Source organism: Anoplopoma fimbria, chromosome 12, assembly GCF_027596085.1.
Source record: "Anoplopoma fimbria isolate UVic2021 breed Golden Eagle Sablefish chromosome 12, Afim_UVic_2022, whole genome shotgun sequence".
NCBI classification, from domain to species: Eukaryota; Metazoa; Chordata; class Actinopteri; order Perciformes; family Anoplopomatidae; genus Anoplopoma; species Anoplopoma fimbria.
In genome coordinates, this window is record NC_072460.1 from 18,030,368 (window position 1) to 18,054,426 (window position 24,059).

Here is a 24,059-nt window from a genome sequence, read left to right on the forward strand (position 1 = left end):
AAGACACTTAAGAGGATGGAACTGTTAGTGTTTGCCATTTTTGCTTCAAATGATTTGAATGGTTAATCAGATAGGAAAACTGTTGCTTTGTGTTACAAGGTATTCTCCCAAGAAGGTGTAAATGGACGGCAATTTTCAGATGACGCCACGTTAAAACTATTCAAAAGCAACATTGATCTGTAATGTCAAATTTTTTTACACAGTCGTAAATTCTTGGTCTTACAAATATTTTTCTCCACATATAAAACCTGTGACATCTAGAAAGTATAAGCACTGGAGGGAACTATACACACACATCGATACAAAGAAATGGTGTAAATGTCATATCACAAACTACATTTAGTCAACGGCTGTGCTTAGTTAAATACAGTACAAGTACATTCAATTTGTACTTGAGCATTTCCATGTAATGCCCCTTTATACTTTTTACTGCATTACACTTATTTGATTACCTTTAACATCATCTTATCTTTTATTTATGATGACAGTATATAAAGTAAATAAACAAACTCTGACCTAACCAGCTGCAACAATACAGTAAAATACACATTAATGCATCATTAATTATACCCAAGTTATAAATTGGGCCTACACATTATTCAGATATGGGCCATTCTGCATAATGAGTACTTTCACTTTAAGTATATTTTGATGTTAATGCTTATGTAACTTCACCCTCAACATACACCTTTTTGAATGCAATACTTTTACTTGTAAAAGAGTATTTCTACACCGTGTTAATAGTATTTTACTTTGGTATTAGTACTTTTACTTAGTGAAAGTAAAATATTTGAGCACTTGCTCCCCCAATGAATACATTTTGAGTAGAAAACTATATAAATAGGTATTTTCTACCATGAAATTGCTCTTTTTAAGAACTACAAGAAAATGAGACGTTCACGATCACTTTCAATAATGAGTACAACGCGCACACGCTCTTAGATATACATTCTTTATCATAGCAGCTCGACGTTACATCCTAACACTGACGTTTAAGTGTAAAAAATAAGATGCTGGGGTCTTTAAAGGGTTAACAGAAGGAGGCGCAGCAGCGGGCAGTTCGTCTGGGTGGAGTGAAGTTTAGATATGGAAGGTTACTACAACAAATTAGCCAAGAGGACTGCAACATGGGCTGTGTTACAAAGTAGCCTTTCAAGAGAATAAAAAAAAAACAAGCCTTTCATCAGAAACGCAACCAGGGTCGCTGCAGAGACGCTTTATGAACACTGAGCAGAGATGGGTGATGTGAGTGAAGAGTCGCTGCTGGATTATTTCTACTCCACCGGAGGCAGCTCAGGCAGAGTCAAAAATGCAGATATACTGAAGAAATTTAAGCCCTTTATTGGCCACAGTGACTTGCAATTGCGTGGTAAGTAGCGAGTCGTTGCCTCGTGGATTCAGGTAGATGGAAATATTAACCATAAATAAAAACTGGGGGGGGGGGGGGGGGAAATGTGGTTTCAGTCGAGCGGCATCAGTAACTACTCGGTACTGTAACATGGCACGAATATGAATTCACCCTCCCTCTCTTATTTGGACTAGTAGGATACATGTACTTAAACGCAACGTTCAGTCTGCGTTCACATACGGTTTTTTTTTTTGTATATGTCCTTTCATTGTTCCTCTGTTGTAAAGCAGACATCTGGTTTGCATTAAAAGCCCCTGCAAACATCTACAGTTTCAGCAGGAATTGTGTCATTTCCTCCCCCTGGCCAGTTTTAGCTGCCTGGTAAACTGAACACAGGACCTGATCCTGATCCGACCCATCACCAAAGGCCACCATGCAGAGTGTCACATGAAGGCCCAGTGGCTCTTTCTGACACAGCTGTGGTCCCTCAGCAAAATGAGGCATACATTCACTTTTTTTTTTTACATGACTGTAGAGATTAGCTCAGTTATTCTACATTTGCTGTGTGGTTCCCCTCCACCCACATACTGTACAGATGCTTATGCAACAGTTCTGAATCATTGCTAAACACCAAAATTCCTCTTAATACTTGTGTTTTTTTAACATTGCGTGTTTACACCTGGCTCTAATACAGCCCTGTAATAAATCCTGGCTGCCCCACGTCATTGCTTCACTATTTGACTTTTTAGTAATAACACAATGTTCCTTCTTGCAAATTCAGAGTTGAATTAAAAAAGCAATACAATGCTGCATTGCTCAGCTAATGGACTCAGGAGTTTTGCAGTTACAGACTTAACTTTGCATTTGTTGTCCTTGTCGTTGCTCTAATTTGACTTAAACAGAAACAAATTCCTTTTATGTGTGCACATATTTAGCAAATAAAGCTGATATGTCCAATCACTTCACTAAGAGCTGCAATGAATAGTCAATTAATCAATAAGTAAATGGACAGACCATCAATTGGCAGCTGTTTTGTTAGTTGATTTACTGTTTACTTTTTAAGACAAACAGTGCCTGATTTTATTGGTTACAGGTTCTCAAATACAATAATTTGATGCTTTTTTATGTTTTAACAGTACAGTTGATTTGGGGGGTTTGGACTGTGGATCAAACAGAGAGAATAATCAGTTGAAACAATAATTATCTTAATTTGCAATGCTAATGTTATAAAACTTTAGATACATATTGCTGTGTAATTGAGCCAGTTTGCTAACATAACTCCACTTGTGTTCCTGTCCGAGTACATTTTGAAATGTCACAGATAACCATTTAAGGATTTATCATAAAAGTAAAACATAAAGTAAACACATTGTACTAAGGATGCACCGAAACTGATATTTGATAGCGGGCAGGTACCGACTTAAATAGCTGGATCGTGTATCGTGACAACGGATCTATTCAATTTAATTCTATGTATACATACTATATACATTTTCTACTGAAGTTTTATTTCCTGTTTGGGCTTTGGCCAATTGGTAGCTGCATCGAAAGGTCTACAATTATATAGTAATTCTAGTTAACTTTGAAGATCTTTTACCAAGTTGCTGATGCACTATTTACTCTTTTAATTATATTTACAATTAGTCAATTTATATCAATCTACTTATTCGTATAATTGTGTTTTCTTAAATTAGGAAAGCAATAGTCAAGCCTGATGTTGCCTTATACATAAAATAATGATCCCAGTTACTTCAACACAGTGAGGCAAACAGATTTTTAATTACTTGACTGAAAAAGTATCTAAAGTGTGTAAATATTAGCTTACGTTAGCCACCAGAAGCTGTTGGTCACGCTAGACTAAGCCAGGCTGTATTGTATTTTACTGCTTATGAATTCAACTTTATTTGTGTCATTTATTCAAACTGCAGGACTGTTGTTTAAGCTTGCATTAGATAAGCTTTTTTAAACTAAAATAGACACATGTTCTATTGCAACCGTTAAAAGACAAAGCACACATCACTGACAGATGTCAAATAGCTTTGGCCCAGAAGACAAATAATGAGCTTGTGATGATTCTCAACTGTACTTTTACCTTTGGCACTGCCTGACATACAAACATATTTCAACCTCCCTAAATGATTATCCAAAGTGACCTTGCATTGCTGTTGCGACTACTGTCCAGATGCTATTTCAGCACTGCAGTTGTTGACAGAGGTTTAGAGAGCTGCCTTGATACTCTGCCATCTGACATGTCTGTCCAATTACAAAAGTGCTTCCCAGACATTTGAATTTCTCTGTCGTAGCATGCTGGTTGCAGATGTCGATGTCGTAATTGTGAAAATAGTGCTTTAATCATAATTAAGTCCACATGCATGACTGGATGTAGACCTCTAATGGGGTTTGCTTTTTCATCAGATCGGAAAAACTGGGGCATGGTGGGAATGTAGCAGTGTTGGGAGGGGGTGCGTTCACACACGTGTGTGTGTGTGTGTGTGTGTGTGTGTGTGTGTGTGTGTGTGTGTGTGTGTGTGTGTGTGTGTGTGTGTGAGGTGCTTGTTTGTGCAGACCTTTGGCTAATAAATAACTGGCATGTACTATGTTACTCACTTTGGTGAGCAAGGAATTCTTTTGTTGAGACAGATGTAAGTGGCTGCTTCCTTTGGATTTCCTGTTGTTGTTGAGTGGAGCTGTGCATCTATCTCACACCAAAAGTGCTTTCCGTCCACATCAGGAAAAGGAAACATTTCAATTGTCCCTCAGCTGCATGCCCATGTACACCTATGCATGAATGGAATACCTACGCCTGAAAAATTCCTCGATTGTGTAGCCGACATGGCTGCTTGATAATCAGCACAGTCAGCTCTTTGTCACAGTCTGCTCACTGTTGTAAACAAAGAAAGATGATGTCTATCAGCTTGTCAGCTCTAATTTGTTTATTTCCCACAGGAAATATTTACCTGAAGTCTAAAGTGACTCTGTTTTTTTGCCTTTGGGGATGCACTGTGTTGTGTTTGGAGGAGACCTCTTTCCTCTCTAGCTCGGCTTGCAGTGTTTCATTGAAGCAACTGTTTCTTTGTAATGTGAGCTGCATCTAGCTTGGTCAGCCAGACGTATAGTGGAGCAAACCTTCTTTTTCATTACTTTTACACCAATCAGCAACTCATCCTGCAGACTTTAGTTCACCGACCACACGTCTTTTGTAAACAGACACCATTACATTCTAGCTGTTTCTAAAAATACTTAGTTTTATAGTAAATCAAAATATATTTAATTGGTTTTTTTTATTCCTGTCTATTTTTGTCCGAGCTGAGCTGAGTTTGTGTAATTTCTCAGTTTCCTCTCACAACAAATATTTTCCCCTGCAGCTAAATACAGAGAGGAATTCAAGCTGATCATTGACCGAATCGCTGTGGTGAAGTCAGAGAATGTGAGTAAACTATAAAAATATTTTTACCTTATGTGGAAAAAACGTTGCTACCATTGAAATGTGTATTGATATGTCAACACTGTGGCATTTACAGGCAAGTGGATCACTGCTATTCAAAGTTCCATCTTAACTATTAATACTTAACGAGGAGTTGTCCAATCTCTGTTTGGTTTTTACAGAACTGTTTGTACCCACTAGTTTCCCCCAAGGGACTGCAGCTGCAGTTTTCATTTTCCTCGAAACTATTTTTATGACGCATTTTCACATATTGACGAAATCAGTTAACAGTTTGTTCCACTGACGACCAGAACTAGTAAATAACCTGACTTTTGATCTGGTCCCTGATTAAATTGATTTACAAGGGCATTAGAGATAAGACATACAGCAGTCTCTTTATTTATAAAAAAAATATGTTGTGTTTGATATGTCTTTCCACCAAAAGAGTTCAATTACCTACAATTTTTTTTTTAAATCCCATCTGTACCTTCACTTTCATTATAAATAACAGAATCTACCAATATCCAAACATTGCTCCACAGAATCTACCTACAAGAAACACATCAAAAACACACCATTACCAACATCGCTTTTTTTTTTTTTTTCTTCTTTTCAAAGGCATATTGTGCTAACTGACTCTGTTTGTCACAGGGTGAGAAGTATCTGGTCCTAAAGAAGAAATATAGGCAAATGCTGCATGAACGAGATAGCAAACATCAGTGGACGGACGGGGACGGACAGAGACATTCGAACCCAGGCAGAGCTCCGGCCACTGTACAATGGGACGCGACGGAGGCCTCGACTTCTTCTCAACAGGATGAGCCGATGTCATGCGGAGAGCCTGACAGTGCTGCAGAGGTGAATTTAAATTCTGCTTGCTTTTCTATTCTTTTGTATTCTATTCGTAGAAACTAAAACTGTGGGACAAGCTGGTATGATTATGCAACAACTCTGGCTGCTAAAATACAAATTGCTGAGTCTGCTATCACCCCAGCACACAGTGTTTACTCTGTATGTGAATGACACATTTATTTCTCAACAGGGCCATCTTTGTTAGTGTCCTCTCCCTTTTCTCTATACTATGTGTTGGTATTTAATGACGGTTTACACAGAGAAGTACTGTGGAACAGAAAAATGCTCTGTTACTGAGGAAAATCTAAGTTAGCCACTATAAGAACAAAGGGAAGGTCAAAAGGCTTATGTCTTTACATAAAAGGCAGAGCTGTTTGAAACTAATGCATGGAAGCACTTTACTGTTAAAATAAAATAAAAAAAATAAACACTATGTGCCAGTTTAATGCACAATAATCCTCTGAAAGTACTTTTACATATTGTTCCTGCAGTAAACTTGAGCATTTAATCATAGATTTGAAAGATTAAATGTAGTTTATGCTGCTGGTTTAATGTTCCCTGCACATTATTTGCTCAAACAGGCACTCAAATAAACATTATTTATCCACACCCAGATGTTGCAAGGAGGAATAGGAGCAAACAAAGTGCTAACGCTGTATGGTAACCTCAGCCAGCACTTGCCACAACTAAATGTTTGAGTTTATAGCACATAATGTCGATACTTCTGCAGGACCAGCAGAGAGGAACGGCCCTCACGCAGCACGCTCTGATGCAACTTCCTGCAATCCCAACCCAGGAACCTCCGGCACAAAGCAACAGGGACGATGAGCTGGACAAAGATTCGGGGTCAAAGGTGACAATATGGCTGATTTAGAGGCAGTTCTACTTGTCGGCACTTGCTTGAACATCTGCACACTTAATTCTGAGTACTACCACTTATAGTGCTTGTGATTGTAGGTTGGCATGCTAGTTTTCATTTCTCAAGCTACATCACATATTTTCTGACCAAACAAGGCTGCATAGTAGGCAGAAATATGATGCTACGCTGAGACGATAAATCAATCCCGAGAACTTAATCATAATTTTGCCTTTGTCTCAAAAGTCACTTTGGTTATAGTAATCCTAGCCGTCGTAGAACAGTACAGATCTGAAGACAGCAGGTCTTTGGTTATTTGGTGAAAGAAATCTATCCACACACAAACAGGATTGCAAACTACTGTGAGGCTGAAGTATACGTATTCATTAAAACAATAACCAATAAACTATCTGCAAAGATAGGACGACTAACCAGGACATACCTCCCCGAATAACATATGCTACAATTGAGAAAATGAAGAGAGCAGAGAAGTCAACATAGACAATTAAAATTAATGGATATATGGTTTAAATTTCCAGCATCTGCCACTCCAAGTGATAGTCATTTTAACACAAATGTGACCAAACCTTTTGAAAAAAGAGAGACAAATCTCGGATGTCTTGAATAAAAAAATATTGTAACAAAGTCCAGTTTTATAAAGTAAATAGTGTTAAGTAACATCCACTTCAAAATCCATTCAGAAGAACACATTTGGAACATGACGAGTGTTGTTTGAAGGAGTACTTGAGGGTATCTGACTGGGATTAAAAGGGGTACAAACGACCTTATTTGGTAATCACTGCTGCACTGTTTTTGTTGGGAGTTTTATTCCAGACAGCATCTACAAAGCTGGGAAACAGTATTTATAACATCAGTTAGGATATATGTTGGACATACTGATGCCTCTTAACTAATATTGAAATTAACATTTACATAAATGATGATACAATACAACGTTGGAAGTGGATTAACAAATAACATATGGAAAAATAATCACAAATCTCAGTCAAAACAGAGACTAGGTGGTGAAAAGGCCTGACACAGTATGTTATCAGTGCTTGCTTTTGAAATGTAGGCCTCAGATCTTTCGGCCTAAATTGCTTTATGTAGCTTTGTTTGTAATGTTACTGAAACCATTTACTTAACCATTAACACAATTATCATTTCTTCTTTTAATTCAAACCTTTATAGGTCTGGAAATAATAATTTTGTAGTATACGCTTATTAGTTTGCACCTTTTTGATTTAAAGTCTTAATTATTAATATTCTCATTCTCAAAAACAATTCGATTAAAATATGTAAATCTTGTTTTATTACATTTTACTGTACATGTTCAGAGGAAAGGCACAACTTGCAAAATTCAGTACAGAATATAATTCCATAGGGTCACTGAGGGCAACACTGACTTCTAGGTCACTGTAGTGGTTCCTCTGTTACCCACCAGGAGGTGCTAAGTAAATTACCTGGATTTGAAACCTCCTGCAGTATGTGTTGAATTTGAGTGGGAGGAGGACCCAACAGGGGACAATCTGCATTTAAATTAAGCTCTCTGTTATTATGTTAAGCAGCAACATGTTGAAACTCATTAGAAAGATAATAATCATTTGTATCCATTAAAGAGATTGAGATTCATCCCAGAGACAGATATGTGGCTCTCCTTGATGGCCTGCACAATCGACAGATGAAATATGTTGAAGTGTGTTAATATAGCACCAGCAATCAGATTAAGTGAGTTTGCTTAAGGCATTAGTCACACCATTGAACTTTGTATTTAGGACACCCAGTGTGGTGACAGTTGGTCCACATTGAGAAGATACCTGGCTGGTTGCACACTATTCTTAAATCACACCACCTGAGGCTGCAGGCTTTGCTCTTATTTATAATATCAATGCATGATGACTCATTGCGGCAGATAAACTCTGGTACCTTTAAAGTTTAGTTTAAAAAAGGAGGAGACCAATCGCTCCTATCCTTGTATTACTTCTTAATATGGTTGTTCAAGAGCAGCTGTGGTCAGTTTGAATTACAGTGGATTAAAATAAGAGCCCCAACATATCTGTATAGGGACATATGTACAAATAAATTGCAGTGCATACATTTTAAAGATATTTAAGGTCGTTTTTAAATGGTTGTTTCAATTTCATAATGTAATTCGTCCTCCAGATAGAGAACAGAGGTAGATTTTTTGGACTGAAACATGTCTGAAACACTTTAGTGGTCCTTATCAAATGTTTAATTTTGGATTCATGTAGAAGAAAAAAAGATGTTGAAGCTGTTCGATTTCAAAACACAGTGTGAAAAAAAGACAGACAGAAAGGTACACATGGTAGATCAAGTTGCTGCTGAACCTGTTACCATGGGGATCCAATGTAACTGACATGAATTCAAGATACAGCTAGAGTTCCCTGCTAAGGAAGGACAAAACTTTCCTTTCAGCCTGTGGGAGATTAGCATTTCAGATTAATTCATTTGGTTATTGTCACTTTGACTACAGTAATGTAGTCAAAGTAGACGGTTGGTGGTCCGCCACTTAGGCCAAGACTGATCCCCAGAGAAAGAATCCGACCTGACTGTGGGGACTCCCTGACTTTTCCTCTAGTGCCACAAGCAGGTTCACATTCATGGTTTTGAGTGAAATGTCTTGACAACATTTTTCAATGGATTACCGTGAGGTTTCATACACACATTCCTAAACCTTTAAATACCATCAGGTCAATTTTATATACTAATTGCTCCAAGATTCTGACCAAATTCTTGTAAAACTGACTACATTTACATCGGAAGCGCAAATATTAAAAAGCTTACACACTAAAACTAAGATGGTGAACATCACCTGCTAAACATTTGTATTTTAACATCGTTAGCATGCGGATGTTTAGCTCGGTATATTCTCACAAAACTGCTAGAGAGGCTGCAGACCTTTTTTTTACCATACAACATTAATTTGACCTAATTATATGTGTTGTGTTGTGAATCCCCTGTAGGAAATTTCATTAGTGACCTTCTAGTGGTCAGTTGACGACCCCCTGCACTTTGAAAACCCTCTTCAAATTAGTTTTGGTTGTTTTAGTACAACTATACTACAATCAATACTACTCCACAGGCTTCACAATGTCCAAGAGAAAACAACCAGGGCTGTAGCGATTAGTCAACTAAGAATAATTATTAATGGTTTAATTTATATGTCAAGAAAAAGTGCCAAACATTTGTTGATTCTAGTTTCTCTGTTGTATGTTATTGTAAATTCAATATCTATGAGTTTTGGACTGTTGGTCTAACAAAAACCTTGTAGAGATCCCTATGAGCTATGGAAAATTGTGATGTGCATTTTCTGATAATTCAAAGACCTGACGAATAATTGAAAAAAATCAACAGATGCATCAATGCGAAAACTACAATTTATGAAAAAAAAGAGAATTTTATCTTTAGTAATCTCTCAGTCTTTCCCTTCAGTTGTTAATGGTCTCCACCAAGAGGGAAAAAAGAGGACATGCCAGAGTGGAAAAGGCTGGAAAAATACAATCCCTCCACTTTTCATGTTCACTACACTGACATGTGGCAGTTTGTTCTAGAGACTTGAAAGGGCCGAGTGTTTTAACATCATGTCTCTGTATGATCTGAGAACAATTTACCATCAAGTCGAGGAAAAAGAAAAAAAACTCTCCCCTCTCACATAAATCAGCCAAAGTGACACTTTTATACACTGCTCGATGGTTGTGTTCATTTTTTTTGTTTTTTCCACTGAGACAAAAATGGCGTCAAAAACACATGGCCTGATCGTAGGTGTGTTGTTTTTTGGTTAATTGTTAATTGGATTGTTATTCATTACCCCTTATGTGTGAAACCGGCACCTTTGTCTCGCTGCCTCATTACCTCTCTGTCTGTCTGACACCCTTCGGTCACGTCTCGTCAGCTGGGAAACATCACAGCAGTGTGACCGGTGCGTGAAAATGGATGTATGTGTGTGTTTGTGTGTGTGATTGTGTCTGTGTGTACCCTGTGATGCTGGATCTTGCTGTGTGACTATTATGACTGATACAGCACAGTTACGTTTTTGTCACAGCTTAGTAATAGTCGTGTGTTTTTCGTGTCTTTCAGTCTGAGTCCGAGCAAGACGAGGAGTCTACGGGCAGTATGGGCTCCGCTGCTGTCGCTGTGAGTCATTTTCCTTCCTCTTTCTAGGTTTTTTTTATTATTATTATTATTAGGATAAGGGTTTGGTCTTGAAAAGGTCTACTGGTTTCCCTTTAAACCAATAACAGAAGTAAAAGCATAAACTGCTGAATCATGTGCAGTGTGATCATGGGTGTCTCCCACTATGTGTCAGTTGGCTGTGACTCAGTCATTTGTAGGAAATGGATTAGAGGTTTGTAGCTTCAGCACTATCAAAAGAGCACACAACAGGATGTGGACAGTAGGGTGTGTGTGTCTGTGTCTGTGTGTGTGTGTGTGTGTGTGTGTGTGTGTGTGTGTGTGTGTGTGTGTGTGTGTGTGTGTGTGTGTGTGTGTGTGTGTGTGTGTGTGTGTGTGGTGTGTGCACATCTGAGCTCTCCCTCCCCTCCCTGTGATAGCTGGATCCTATAGAGAAGGAGTGGATCTACTCCGCTGCAGGTGCTCGAGTCCCTAACCTCTCTCATCTGCTCAGACAGGACCCCTCGCTGGCAAACAAGAAGGTAACGGCACCCTAAATGAACGAGGGATTTTTTTTTTCTGTACGTGGCAAAATCGCTACCACAAAGTCTGACGTGGCAAGAAACACGGCAATCAAATGGTCAGGCAGCTTTAAACCTAAGACTAAGGCTAGCCAAACTTAATTAGAACAAAACAACGAGGACAAACATAAAAATGATGTTCGTCTCTTATATGTCAACTGTTCTTGAATGTTCTTAAGCGAGCTACGGAGAGCGAGCTGGTCTAATAAATGCATCATTCCTTGCTTTTTCATCCCTATTCAGTTCTCACAAAGATTTTGATTATTTTGTTGTGATAAAGCATAGAGTTGTTCCCTCTTCAAACAGCACAAAAAATATTTTTTTTGTAATTAATTCCTACTGAAATCCATATATCCAATGCAACATTGTAAAACACACAGCCTGTCCATGATGTGGCCCTTGCCTCTGTTTCTGGTGCAACAAGTGATTTATCCTGACATGTCAGGTGTGTTCACTTTCAAACCTCCAAAGTGATCCAGATAATCCAGCAAAGCTGTTGGCTTGTGAACAAACAAAGGCCATTTCTGGAGAAGGACCAAAGGACAACTAACTTTTTGAGAAATCAGGAACTTAACCTGCATTTCAAAGCAGAGGAATCAGGGACTAAATTTAGTTCCCATACTTCCTCTTCAAGTACCCAAAAAATCCCAACACTAGGGGAGAATGCTTTCTAATGATCCAATAACTATTGGGGAGCTGAGCACTGCTTATTTGTCAACTTTTACAACTTGAGTACATCTTCATTCACAAAATATAGAAATACTAGGTCCCTCTTGTAACACTATGACATGTCGCATGATGTTTATTGACATAAAAAAACTAAAGTTTATGTTATTGGCTTCACAATTAGTTGAAAAGAAAAAGAGCAAGACAGATCCAGATAATGTGAATGGGAAAGCTATCCAATGAATGAGAGAGGGAGCAGCAACGAGAGGACAAAGGGGTAAATGAGAGAAATAAGAACATTGTTTGCGAATTGTTTCAGGACTATCACAGTCTAAAGTAGAAATATATAACTGTCAAACACTCAGATCATTGCTACTGTGGGGGGAGGAGCTTTTTGTCTCCTTTTATCCATTTAAAAATCAGTGTCATGCAACAGTACATTGTTAATGTTTCTTAATTTGTGAAAATGTGTTTTGTGTGCACTTGTTTTTTATTTGTCTGCAGTTTATTTTCCTAATCTTAAATCAAAAAGGAATTTGCAACAGGGACTTTTAAGTAATTTAGTTGCTTTGGTTCAATAGTTTCTTGCCTGTTGGACTTTGTTATCGCGTTGTCAGTCTGTTCCCAGATCTCATCAGTCCCTTTGGTGGCTGCAATGTTATCAAAACTGATATAATTAATTGGCAAAGCTATTTTCAATAAAAACTCAAACTGTTGTATTTTGTTGGATACATCGTTTCACTAATTTCTGCTTTTTCCGTCTTTTTTGTTCGGGGGCTCTCAAACCAGGACTTTACCTCAGTGAGTATTTGATATTATACTTTGATAAAAACTGCTACAGACTGAATATAACATGTTGCATGTTGTGGTGTAGATGTAGTTATTAAACTACTCTACTATTACATGATTTCTGTCTGACAAAAAGCTTTTTTTTTTCACTTTGACCCACTTTGGCTCTCGACACTGTGACGACAACCATCCTTCTCAGGGGGTAAGTTTTAATTATAGAGTAATAACTCTGAACACCTAATATAGCCTGTTGGAATGGACGTTCATTTGCAACTTGCATTCAAACTGACCGTATTATTATCTCTGCGTTTCTTGATCTTTCATCTGTGAGTGCGTAGTTCAGAATGCACAACGACACTCACTGTCGGACTTGCTGTGTTTTGCTTGCGTAACTTTCACAAGCTCACTCTGCCGAGACTTTTCCCCCTTAATAGTATTCTGAGAACCCTGTGTTAAAACATCCAGATCATGCATTTCAAAGGTCCACTATCAAAAGGATTATGAAAGATAGCTTTTTAGCTCCTGTGCCCCCCTGACAACCCAAATCCTTTTATTTGTCTCCCTGTGCGCTTAAGAGATTTGAGCTCATGTTTGTTGTCCCTCCCTGTGTCACAGTTCTCACACTGTCCTGTGACCATGGCAGACCACCTTCTAAGAGTAGCCCTAAGCCGCTGCCATCCACACCCGGACAAGATAGCACTGCAGCCATTGAAGTGTAGGGAGATGTGTGTGTGTGTGTGGGGGGGGATTAAGGAGAGTCTTAATGCCCCACAAAGACTTCACCCACTTAAAGATAATCTGAAAGTAATAGAGCAGGCTGGGATTAATTGTAGAACAATGCTGGTTGTGTCCCTGGGAAGGTGCTAAATCCCCCTCAGGCCTCTTTGATGTTCCCTTTAGCCCTCAGCCTTTCCCTGTTCTGCGGAGGTGGATGCCTTTACGAAGATAACGCACAGAGATACCCAGAATCACAATACTCATAAGAACCTTCTTTAAAACCAGGAGCTACTATATTTGATCTGAATTTTGTCATGTCCTCACTTTGCTCAACAGAAGTTGTGGTAAGTGTTACCAAATACCAGGCTTTAATTATTTATCACATGTTTGACCAGGACTGAAGAGATTACTCTTCATCCTGGGAGGACTTAAGTGTTTCCTGTTCTGACCAAATGTTTGTTGGGATCAGATGATCTCGTAGAAAACCTGAAGTTGCAGGTCGGAACACCTTAGATTTCAGCGAAGCCAAACACGTGTCACTCCTAAGTCTAACGCTCTTTTTCTCTTCCTGCTCTCCTCGTGACGTTGACCTCCGTTCCTGCTGTGACGGACTTCCTCTGCCACACAGTTTGTAAGTACATCATTAGCCCATCACTCCTCTCTGCCTTCCTCCACATCAAGTGTCAGGCACCCTGGCCATTGTGTCGCCTGTTGATGGGAGTCCCTTTTTGGCCACCACTTCCCTCACTGGGGAGCGCGTGGCGGGGACGGGGATGTCCCTGAGTGATTGGACAGGTTGGGGGGTGGGGGTGGAGGGGTGGAGGGTTGGCCACCCCAGTGGGTAGGAACCGAATTGAGAGGCGCAGGAAAGGAAGATGCTGCATCCTGTTTGGCCTCGTCCATCACTCCTGCCCACTGGGAGACCCGCCGAGCCGCCTGTCAAACAGCCCTTTGGCCAATCTGTCTTTAGATATGACAGGGGACAGACAAAAGAGATGGAGATACTCGGGCCAGACAGCATCTATCACAATCTGTCTCCCAGACGCCCCACACTCAGAGATGCAGCTACCTATCGCTCCCTCAGTGGCCACAAGCAGACATTTTTCTCTTTCCTGCTGTTGGACAGGCTTGTTGTGCTACGATTAGCACAATTAGCAGCATCGCTTCAAGCAGACTGCTCGCCACAGTTTGTGCCTCTCGTGTATTATTATCACATTAAAAATCACAGAGCTAAAGATCTGTTTCTCTGCTAAATACATGCCTGACGAAGTCGTTTAACACTTACAGCTGTTCTGAAGGGATTTCCAGAATCCTCAAAGACCTTTCTCACCCTGGGATGAAAAAGATATTCTGTCCGAAAAAAAAAAACAAATTTACCCAGTTTCTTAGCCTGCAACTATATTTCTGAATCCAAGTAGCCGGAAATTACTTTTTTTACAATTTATGAAAAATATAAGCCCATTATTTTGTTAGAAAATACAACGATAAAGACAAAATGTAACTCCAGTAAAAACTTTGCATTTTGGTATATTGAATAAATTAAATCAAGGACATATGTCATTTCCAGATGTTACCTTTGTTTGAATTAGGTGGAAGAGACACAACGGGTTAAAATCATAATTTTAGTGTTTGAAGACTGAGGATTCTTGAAACGGCTTGAGAAAATCTGTCAGTTTTGTTTAAAGAGTTTGTGTTTATCAAAGTTTTTTGTTTAACGGATCCTTAGCTCTGCGACTCAGATAATGATAATGCATGAGAGGCAAAGACCAAGGCTAACCATGAATTATGTGTGTCCAAATACACTCAAGAGGTATTGTTTCAGCACGCTGTGGAATCAAACAGCTTTGCTAATAAAGTTATGATTGTTAGTAGTGCTTACCAGCACATTTCATATTGTAGAAGTGGCAGCGCTGAAGTCTATTTTTCATTCAGGACATTATTTGAACAAGGTGTGATTTTGTTAACAAATGTAAAAAAAAAAAGAAAAAAATGTTATGTATATTTACTTGTTGATATTAAGTTGTTCCAACTGTTTGTCAGTAATTTCAGTAGCTAACAAAAGTAGTTTTCATCTCGTCCAATTGACAGAAGTAAAGACATCGTTTAAAAAAGTTTGAGGTTATAAGGTTTTCATCTATCCACAGTTAATGTGTAATTGTGATGGTTACTGTTTGATTCACTGTGTTAAGGGTCAGACTCAGAAGGGGTAGATGTGGCTACTTAGCCAACATCTGCACCTACGCTCCGCTTTCACCTGTTGATAGCCCATAATTACGCAGCTTAAAGAGTGTAGGAAAAACTGTGGAGATCACAGTTCTGGTCCGACAGGTGGATGTGGTTTGCACATGTGTTTTCGGTGTGTGTTGTACATACATATGTCTATTATTTTCACATCTTTGAATGTGGACATGTGGGTGTCGTGTCGTGGGGGCCCATGTTTTCCTCCTTGACGTGTGCTGACAGTAGTGCGCTGATGTCTGGGTGGGTCTCCACTCTGCAGGTCACACTAACATCATCAATCTTCCCCCCAGTGACAGGCGGCTGGGCCCCCCCCCAACTGTGGGCACAGTGCTGTGTTGTTTTGTAATTAGGCTCTGTTAGATGGCAGGAAACCATCTCTCCATCCCTCCTCACCATCCCTCCATCCGTCCACTCCCCTCTGTGCGCAGCTGGCTTTCTGCCCTCACACGGCCAATAAGAAGCTGCCCCGCTCAGCTTAGACAACTTGTGATAATGCTTCAGCATTTACCATGTCTGACAATAGTACAGAAGAAGTCTATTTTATGAATGACTCTTCTTTCCTTATTACACACAGACAGCTCTGCACTGGGCTGCCAAACATGGCAACCAGGACATGGCCGCTCTGGTGGCTAATGCGGGTGCTGATGTCAACACCAAATCAGTGAGTGCATTTTTATTATTTCATTTTTATTATACAATGATTATATTTTTTACTATCGGACATTGGTGAAATATTTGAATTGTATTGCAACCAGAAGTCCTTTTATTACCTGTGACCAAAATGTACACTTTAATAAAGTTGGCAAACAAGGTCAAATGTTCTGTCTTTAAAAGGCAAATACACTTTTTTGGTTTTGCAGAGTTAGATGAAAGGAAGTGTTTCATTTATAGACAGTAAATGGAACACTATGACTATTTAGAACACATAAATAAATTAGTAAGACGGAGAAAAACTGTCAAAATCCTTCTAACAAAATGCAAGATATCCTTACTCTTAGTTCTTAACATAGGTCAAGCTCCAAAACGCTGTCTCCTACATTTCCCATGATGCAACTCAACAGCATCTTTCATACAGTCCGGGTCTTGATTCAATCTCTCACTGGGATTATCTTTCATATGTCTTTCCGAAATGAAATTTAGAGTGTTTCTGATGTGAACTTTCCACATTCTAAGAGAAGTCGGCTCCGGCAGCACCACACCTACACACACAGAGTGGTGTTTCCATCACTTTGGAGGACTTTACATTGACTTATATTTACTTCCTGGCGACTTAACCTAACCTAAATTTACCCTTACCTTAAACCAAGTCTTCACCCTAAAATGTAATAATTTACGTTATGGGGAAAGGAAAGAAAAGAAAGTTGAGTCCCTACAATATATCTAAGTAATAGGGCTGGGCGATATGGAGAAAATCAAACATCATATTATTTCAACCAAACACCTCGATATCGATATTGCGACGATCTTGTATGGTTTACCATTGGTGCTTTAATAAAATATTTACACAATGTTAAATCATAAACTAGATGTCATATTAGTTGAGTACCATTTTAATAAATGCCACAATGCAGTTTGCTTTTCCGTGCAACATGACTGATTTATTCATGGTATTCTTTTTTTCTTGCAGCATGTGAGTATCCAGGTTTTTATCAGGAAGTGATGGGTATGTACAGTATGTTGTTTGATTTGAACTTGAAACAAAAGAACACCGACATGGCTGCTGGTTTCTTCTTCTGTGCCCCTCTGTGATGTAATGCTGCTAAATGATCCAGCTGTGCAAATGTATCACAGCAGCTCGTGTTGTCGGGCTGCGGGAGTACTCCGCTAATAAATCATGTCATGTCATGTTAATTGTTTCCCAAAACAGTGGGTCTGTATGCCAGCATGCACAACGCTAGAACTATGCAATTTTCAGCAAATTACCAAGCAATTATGTTTTTATCATTATCTTATGTTTCCATAACCTTTGCTAATTTGTATATTTTTTTCCACATTGTTTTCATTGGCTGTGTTTGGGCCTGGGAAACTCTAGGGGGTAGGTACTTAACCCTTCCAACACTTTGCCACACTCATACTCCTGAAGTCAACATAAAGTAAAAATGTCAATTAATTTAAGCTGCCTTCTTTAATGTGTCAATGAAGAGACTTTAGAGGGTGTGTTTGCATGCAACGTGGCATCACCACTGTCCCTAAAATAAGAATAATTATGAAGTTCATCATTTAAGTTTTTTAAATTGTCTTGATGCATGTTTTAATTTGTTCTACTCTTGTTTTGCAGGGATACACACCTTTACACATCGCAGCGTTACATGGTCATCGGCATATTCTAGACCTGCTCATTGTGACATATGGTAAAAACTGCTTTCATTTCACGTATACAGTACTGCCATTAATGCACAATAACTGTAACTGGCCCATCAGTACTTTAGTAATACAGATCCAATACATAATTGAAGAATTTCAGTTATGTATTAAAAATTCCCTATTTTGTGTATCTCAACTGACCAAAATATAAGAATTTTAACTAGTAAATAAAGTTACTAATGTAAATTACATGATTTTACAAAACAATGCAATCAATCAGTTTAAGAGTGACATTAGGTAGTTTTGTTTAACTTTAGATCATGAATTGTCTCTTAAAGCTTTCGGTGTAAGGTGTCAGTGAAGTAGCTACCTGCTGCCTTCCAAGACTATAGTCTCAGCTTTCAGAGATTTACATTTTTTTTTCTCATCAGGGGCCAAAGAAAACTTAAGGGACTACAGCGGCCACTTTGCCTGCCATTATCTGAACATCAAAGAACCAGAGGGTCCAGAGGAAGACTGCGACCTGCGTGAGTGACTCCTACTTTTGCTGTTGAATTACAATTTATTTTTAAAGTGTTAAGTTTCTATAAATATGTTCTTATGTATTATGTTGTTATTTTTACATGTTGCTATATTGCTCTATGTTTGGGCATTCCCTGAAGCACCTTGTAAAGGTGACAGATATAAAGTTTACTACAAGTATTGTAAAAAGGACAGTACTGCAGCATTTTGTTTAGACAATTAGTCATTGGATCACATTTCACATGACAAGTTAGGCACTGTATGAAATGTTAAGAGTTAAATAAAGTCTTTGAACTGTTTTGTCTTTCTTCAGACTGAAGTACTAAATTTAAATTTGAAAGCATTTGTAAAACAAAGAAAAAGTTGATCAGTTTGGAAAATGTGCTTACCCCCTTTCTCTGCAAAAGTTAGACGAGAAGATCAGTACAACTTTAAAGTTTGTCTTTCTGTCCTGTTTGAAAGTTATATCTCTTAAGTTTAGTTTATGGTAATCACAAGCTTTCCCTAATCATTTTTTTCTTTTGTTTCTCGGAATCTCAGAGTTTCAAGTCACTCAGGCCAGAGAACGGAACAGGAACAGAAAGTTGGCATCGTTGTTTCACTCCAAGAAAAAGTGGGGCTCGGCAGAGGAGCTGGCTCCGATAGAGGAGGAGAGGACGGCGTCACATCAGCTCGCCGTTCCTCCATTCAGACCCAGAAAATTCTCCCGCTGAGTAAAAAAACGACAGCGGGGACGATTTCTGTCTCTGCTAGGTTTCCTACACTCACACATCCACTTAAACCTTACATGCATGTATAATTACACATGATGATAACCTACGTGTATATACAATGGAAGTGTTATATGTGTGTATTTGTTATGTACACATATAACACTTACACTTAAACTGTTTATATTGAAACTTAAAAGACACGATTACATGTGAACAGCTCATCCCAGCTTACTGAACTCCGATGCTTTAACATTGAAAAGAAGGTGTTGCAGATGATGCTTTGCTTATACTCGTGCTAGCAATATTTATGCTTACCATAAAAGTATTTCTTGAAGGGTTTACATTTTAATGAATGTTACTTATGCCTTACTTTTTCTAATGAGCTCAGGCCACATAGATTCTTTAAGCTTGTCATCTTCTTTTGTTTGCGTTAAAGACAACAAGTAGACAATTGGACTGCAAAGATTTCGCAGACCAAATGATTAAAATAAGCTTGTCTTGGCCTATTACAAATAATTTGTACTTGCAGAACATTTTCCTTTACATACCACAAGTTGTTTGACAGATTTCTTTTTTACTCAGTTGTTAATTTAGATTCATGTCAATATGGCATCTGACTCAATTTGCAGAGACAATATATAGTGAAAATGTTACATTTGTATTGAATTAATAATTATAAATTCACAATTACTCTGTAAACAAAGGGATTTTACCAGCACAAATCTCAAAATTTTATTTGGATTTACTGAAAATAAAACCTCTTAAGAACTAAATTTACCATTAATAAATAACAAAGACAAAGCATAAAGAATTTAAGATAGTGTACCCTTACCACTTAATGGAATCATTTTCATTATTTTTGCATTTAATCGTTTTTGCCGAAAAAATACAATTATCTGAAAGGGAAAGTAAAAAAATTAAATATAAATCTGTGGTGAGGAAAAGATCCTCCCGTGTGCTCCCCCCCAAAAAGTCAGAATGGCCTCCCTCAAGCAATAAGAAGAAAAAAAACAACCCTCCCCCTTTTCTGACCCACCTCCCTAATCATTTTTGTAAAGTCCCTTATGACAATGAAATCTTGTTGATTGTTCAACTCCAACAGCTGAATTTGTGATGCATTTGAACACTTTTTTTATTTGTTTTCACCAGGTTTGTGTTTTTGTGCTTATTGTTTTTTTTGTTCCTAGTAGTTTGTGAATGCAGCACTGCATGGCAGCAAAGTTGTATTTCTCCATGAATGAATGCACTAGCAATAAACCCTGCTCAAATATTTATGAGACAATAACATTAAGGAAACAGAAAAATGGATAAATCTACATATAGGCATGCCCATTAATAAAATGTTACATGTTTGTTGCAATTAATTAGCTATTTCAAGCTAGATTTAGTTACAAGGTAAATTTTACACAGACTGTAATCGGGACAGTGGCTTCTTGGAAGGAAGCAAATTAGTGTTTAAAGTAACACTACGCTTTGCAAAATGTAAAGACAGTAAAGTGTTTGCAGTTTGTAATTAATGGGCTACATACAAATCCATAAGTGTTAATCTGACCCAAGAGACATTTCAGAGTAACATAAGGACATTTTTTCTTTTTTCACTATTGATACAGTTCAGTGTTTTGACTAAGTTAGAGTTTTGTCTGCCACAGTCGGTATAGACTCTAAAAGTCTGTTATGTCCCAGCTGGTTTGTATCAGGCTATAACAGTCATGTTGCAGATCATCTGTTCTTCCCATTTTTTGTCATGATTCAAGATGTTTAAAACTGACTGGAGTTTTAATTTCTTAATTTCTTTAATTTCTTAAAAAAAGTGCTATCTTAACTTTTTCAAAAGAAATTTGCACTATTAAAGTTGAAAAGGGCTTTTGCATCGCTTCAGAAATCATTTCCATCTGTTGTAAAAGAGTTCATTGTAACTATGTTTTTTTATAATTCAGTGCCGTTTGTAAAAGTGAGTCATGTGCTTTCAAGATAATTGTATTATCTAAACTACAAGAAAATTGCCTCCATTACATCTTTTGCACAGTATTTATATAATGAAGGTATTTTGGTATTAAACTGTATTTTATATCAAACTGCATAACTGTGCTTTATTCCTCATTCACACTGTTTTATCTGCTGCATTATTCACTTTGAACACAGTTGAAAGTCATTGTGTCTCTACTACATCAAACTCCTATCTCCGGACTGGCTGCTCACACACAGTTTCTCCTTATACGAAGCAGAGAAGAAGAACAACTTGTGATAATGCTTCCCCCCCCCCTCTTTCTTTTAATACAATAACCCTAGTTTTTTAAGCCGCCTTTGATCTTACTTTAACCACCTGACTTTGTGGGCTACAGATGGAGTAAATATGGGGCCTGCTAACTCTCCATACGGCTTTAGACCTTAATTCCTGATTAGCTGAAAAGGGCAGCACTTGCTTCTGGGTCTTGGATATCAGACGACACAGAGGGGAACAGAGGCAAGTGTTTTTGTGCTTCTTTTTCGAAGCGAGGATGTTTGGGGGATAAGAGGGAGTTTCTGTAATAGATACTTATCTTACTGCCCTCAAGCCCCTCAAACAAAGTCCCCCTCTGAAGAGATTATAACCCAGGGAGGGCACATTAACTCTAATCCGATGCTTTGAGGCCTTGCACCCCCATACCACCCTCTGCCCCACTTATTCCAACCCTTCTGTTGTTGGGGGGGCTACCTTGTATCTAGTGCATGTATGAGTAGGGCCTGTGGCTACACACGAGGGTTGTGTGTGTGTGTGTGTGTGTGTGTGCGCATGTATGTGTGTGTTTGTGTGCGAGTAAGAGGGGGTGGAATGACTGTTTCAATAGCACGCTGACTCTAATGAAAAGCATTGAGGGGTGCATACTGCTGTGTAACTGATTCCTCTCTCTGAAGAGATTAGGCGCTACATTGTTGGTTCAGTTGCTCATTTCCATGAGAGCACAGCCTCCCACCAGCGGCTGCTTGGCTTTGTTATTTTGAGTTGGAAAACACAGAGCCCAATGTCCCGGGCTTCCTTGTTACCATTGTTTCACAAATAGGCCAAAATGTAGATGTCACGTCACAAATGCCCAATAACCTCATTAGCTGCTCTCTGTGAGGCTAAAGAGAGAAAATAACAGCTGCATGAACTTCAGTTTGTTCATCTGCAGGGAGACTCTGTATAAAATTGAGATAATACTACTAAACATTTGTTTCACTGGAGATACAACAACGTTAAGAGATATAATGTACCTCCCCTAGAGATAAAAGGTAGATATCAGGGCAGTGGACACTTATAACTGAGGTGGAGGAATTGCCTCTATTAAGTTTATAGGGTTACTTTAAGTATCCATTGGCATCCACGAGCAGCATTATAAATGGTTTATGACATAATGTAGTTGTAAACTGTTATAATCGTTTATTATTGTATGAGTAAACAGCTATAACTCATCCCTCCCATAAGTGGAGGCTATAAAGATAATGAATGGCAGTATTTTGAAGCACAGTTGTAATATCGTTAAATATATCTACATAGGAGAAGTTAGAAATGTTGATCTGATCTGCACACAACTACAATATAGTGTGTTATCAACTGTGAATTCATTGTTTGTATACTGCTTTTAACTGCTAAACAGGAATGCAGTATTATTGCTGAAGAATTCAATTGTATTAAATAAATGCATTTTTTATTTTATTTCACTTTGTTATACTCTGTAATACGGATTTGACCAAGGCAGGAAAAAAAGGGCATCCCTGCCATTATTAAATTCTACATAGAGCATGCCACTGAGGTGGAGAAAGGGGATGCGGAGAAATAACAATGTAAGCACTGTAAAAAAAACAATACAGCCCCTCATTTCCACAGTAACACTGAGAAATAACCGGTATGGCTACGCCCTCTACATATGTCCAGTGAAACTTGCAGCTGATGTGTTGAAACAGGGTGCAGCGAGCTAACAAGCTGATCTGGACCAACGAGCACACCGGGGCGCCTCCTCCGACTGGGCTCCATGCGGCAACCTGGGCCGGGGTTCTAGCTGTGGGCCCCTGGGTCGCCCAGCACCCACCCACCGGGGCCCACGACACAGGGACACCACCAGCAGCAGCACCAGCTGTCAGGCAGGCCATCACGGCCTAACCAACGCCGCCTGTCACTCACCCAGCAGAGGGCCGTCAATCAGGCAGCACCCAGGAGGGAGCTGGGAGGCGGGCCACTGCCGGGCCCCGAACAAAGACATACTTACATTTGCAAGCGGTTTCAGCGCCACTACTATTTTGAAAGAATGATAGAGTGGTCCTGATAAGAGTGATGACAAAGGACAAAGAGTGGAGGGGGGTCTGGGGAAGAGGGGGTCAGATAGTAAAGAGGTGGGAGCGCTTGATAACATTCACACTTTGCTTACATCTCTCCATTTGTGTTGGTGCCCCAGGAAAATCTCATTAGGGAGTTCTGGTTGGAGACCATTATGCATTTGTTGTCAATTGATTATCTATGCTTCTCACTGTGTAAAAGCTCTTTTGAGAATTTTAGCTTTAAGTCTTCATTGGGATTTTTCTGTGGCTCTATTTAAATCTCCTGTGAAAATATCTCAAAACTAATTTTGAATACACATTTTTTTTCCTGTATTAGTTTAGCTTTTTTTTTTTAATATATATATATCTAAGCATTTTTCACAATATACTTAAAATTTAAAATGATTTCCTCTCCTTTGGCTCAGTTTCTCTGAGTCTGTCTGTTGTCTGTCAACTTTCTCCCCTTTCAGTATCTGATGCAGTAAAAATAAACTAACAAGCAATAGGTGTGGAAGTCTCTGCGGATTCTCTTTAGGCTTTTGTTGTCTTGTTCACACCTACCTATGAGTTATTCTAATTGCATGTTTCGTCCCTTTGTCGGCTTGCAGGTAGGGGACCGCATGTAATTGAGGTCACACCT

General features: G+C 38.8%; 1 protein-coding gene across 1 annotated transcript; it reads left to right on the forward strand.

Moving 5' to 3' along the window:
* The first annotated feature begins 1,076 nt into the window (after positions 1 to 1,076).
* LOC129100346 (ankyrin repeat domain-containing protein SOWAHB) lies at positions 1,077 to 20,932 on the forward strand. The gene is made up of 12 exons (XM_054609952.1): positions 1,077 to 1,369; positions 4,714 to 4,775; positions 5,424 to 5,630; positions 6,355 to 6,477; positions 10,579 to 10,635; positions 11,052 to 11,153; positions 12,648 to 12,659; positions 13,993 to 13,995; positions 16,180 to 16,272; positions 17,884 to 17,956; positions 18,341 to 18,436; positions 18,972 to 20,932. The coding sequence occupies exons 1-12, from the start codon at positions 1,237 to 1,239 to the stop codon at positions 19,142 to 19,144; spliced, it is 1,134 nt and encodes a 377-aa protein (XP_054465927.1). The 5' UTR covers positions 1,077 to 1,236; the 3' UTR covers positions 19,145 to 20,932.
* Positions 20,933 to 24,059: the final 3,127 nt, after the last annotated feature.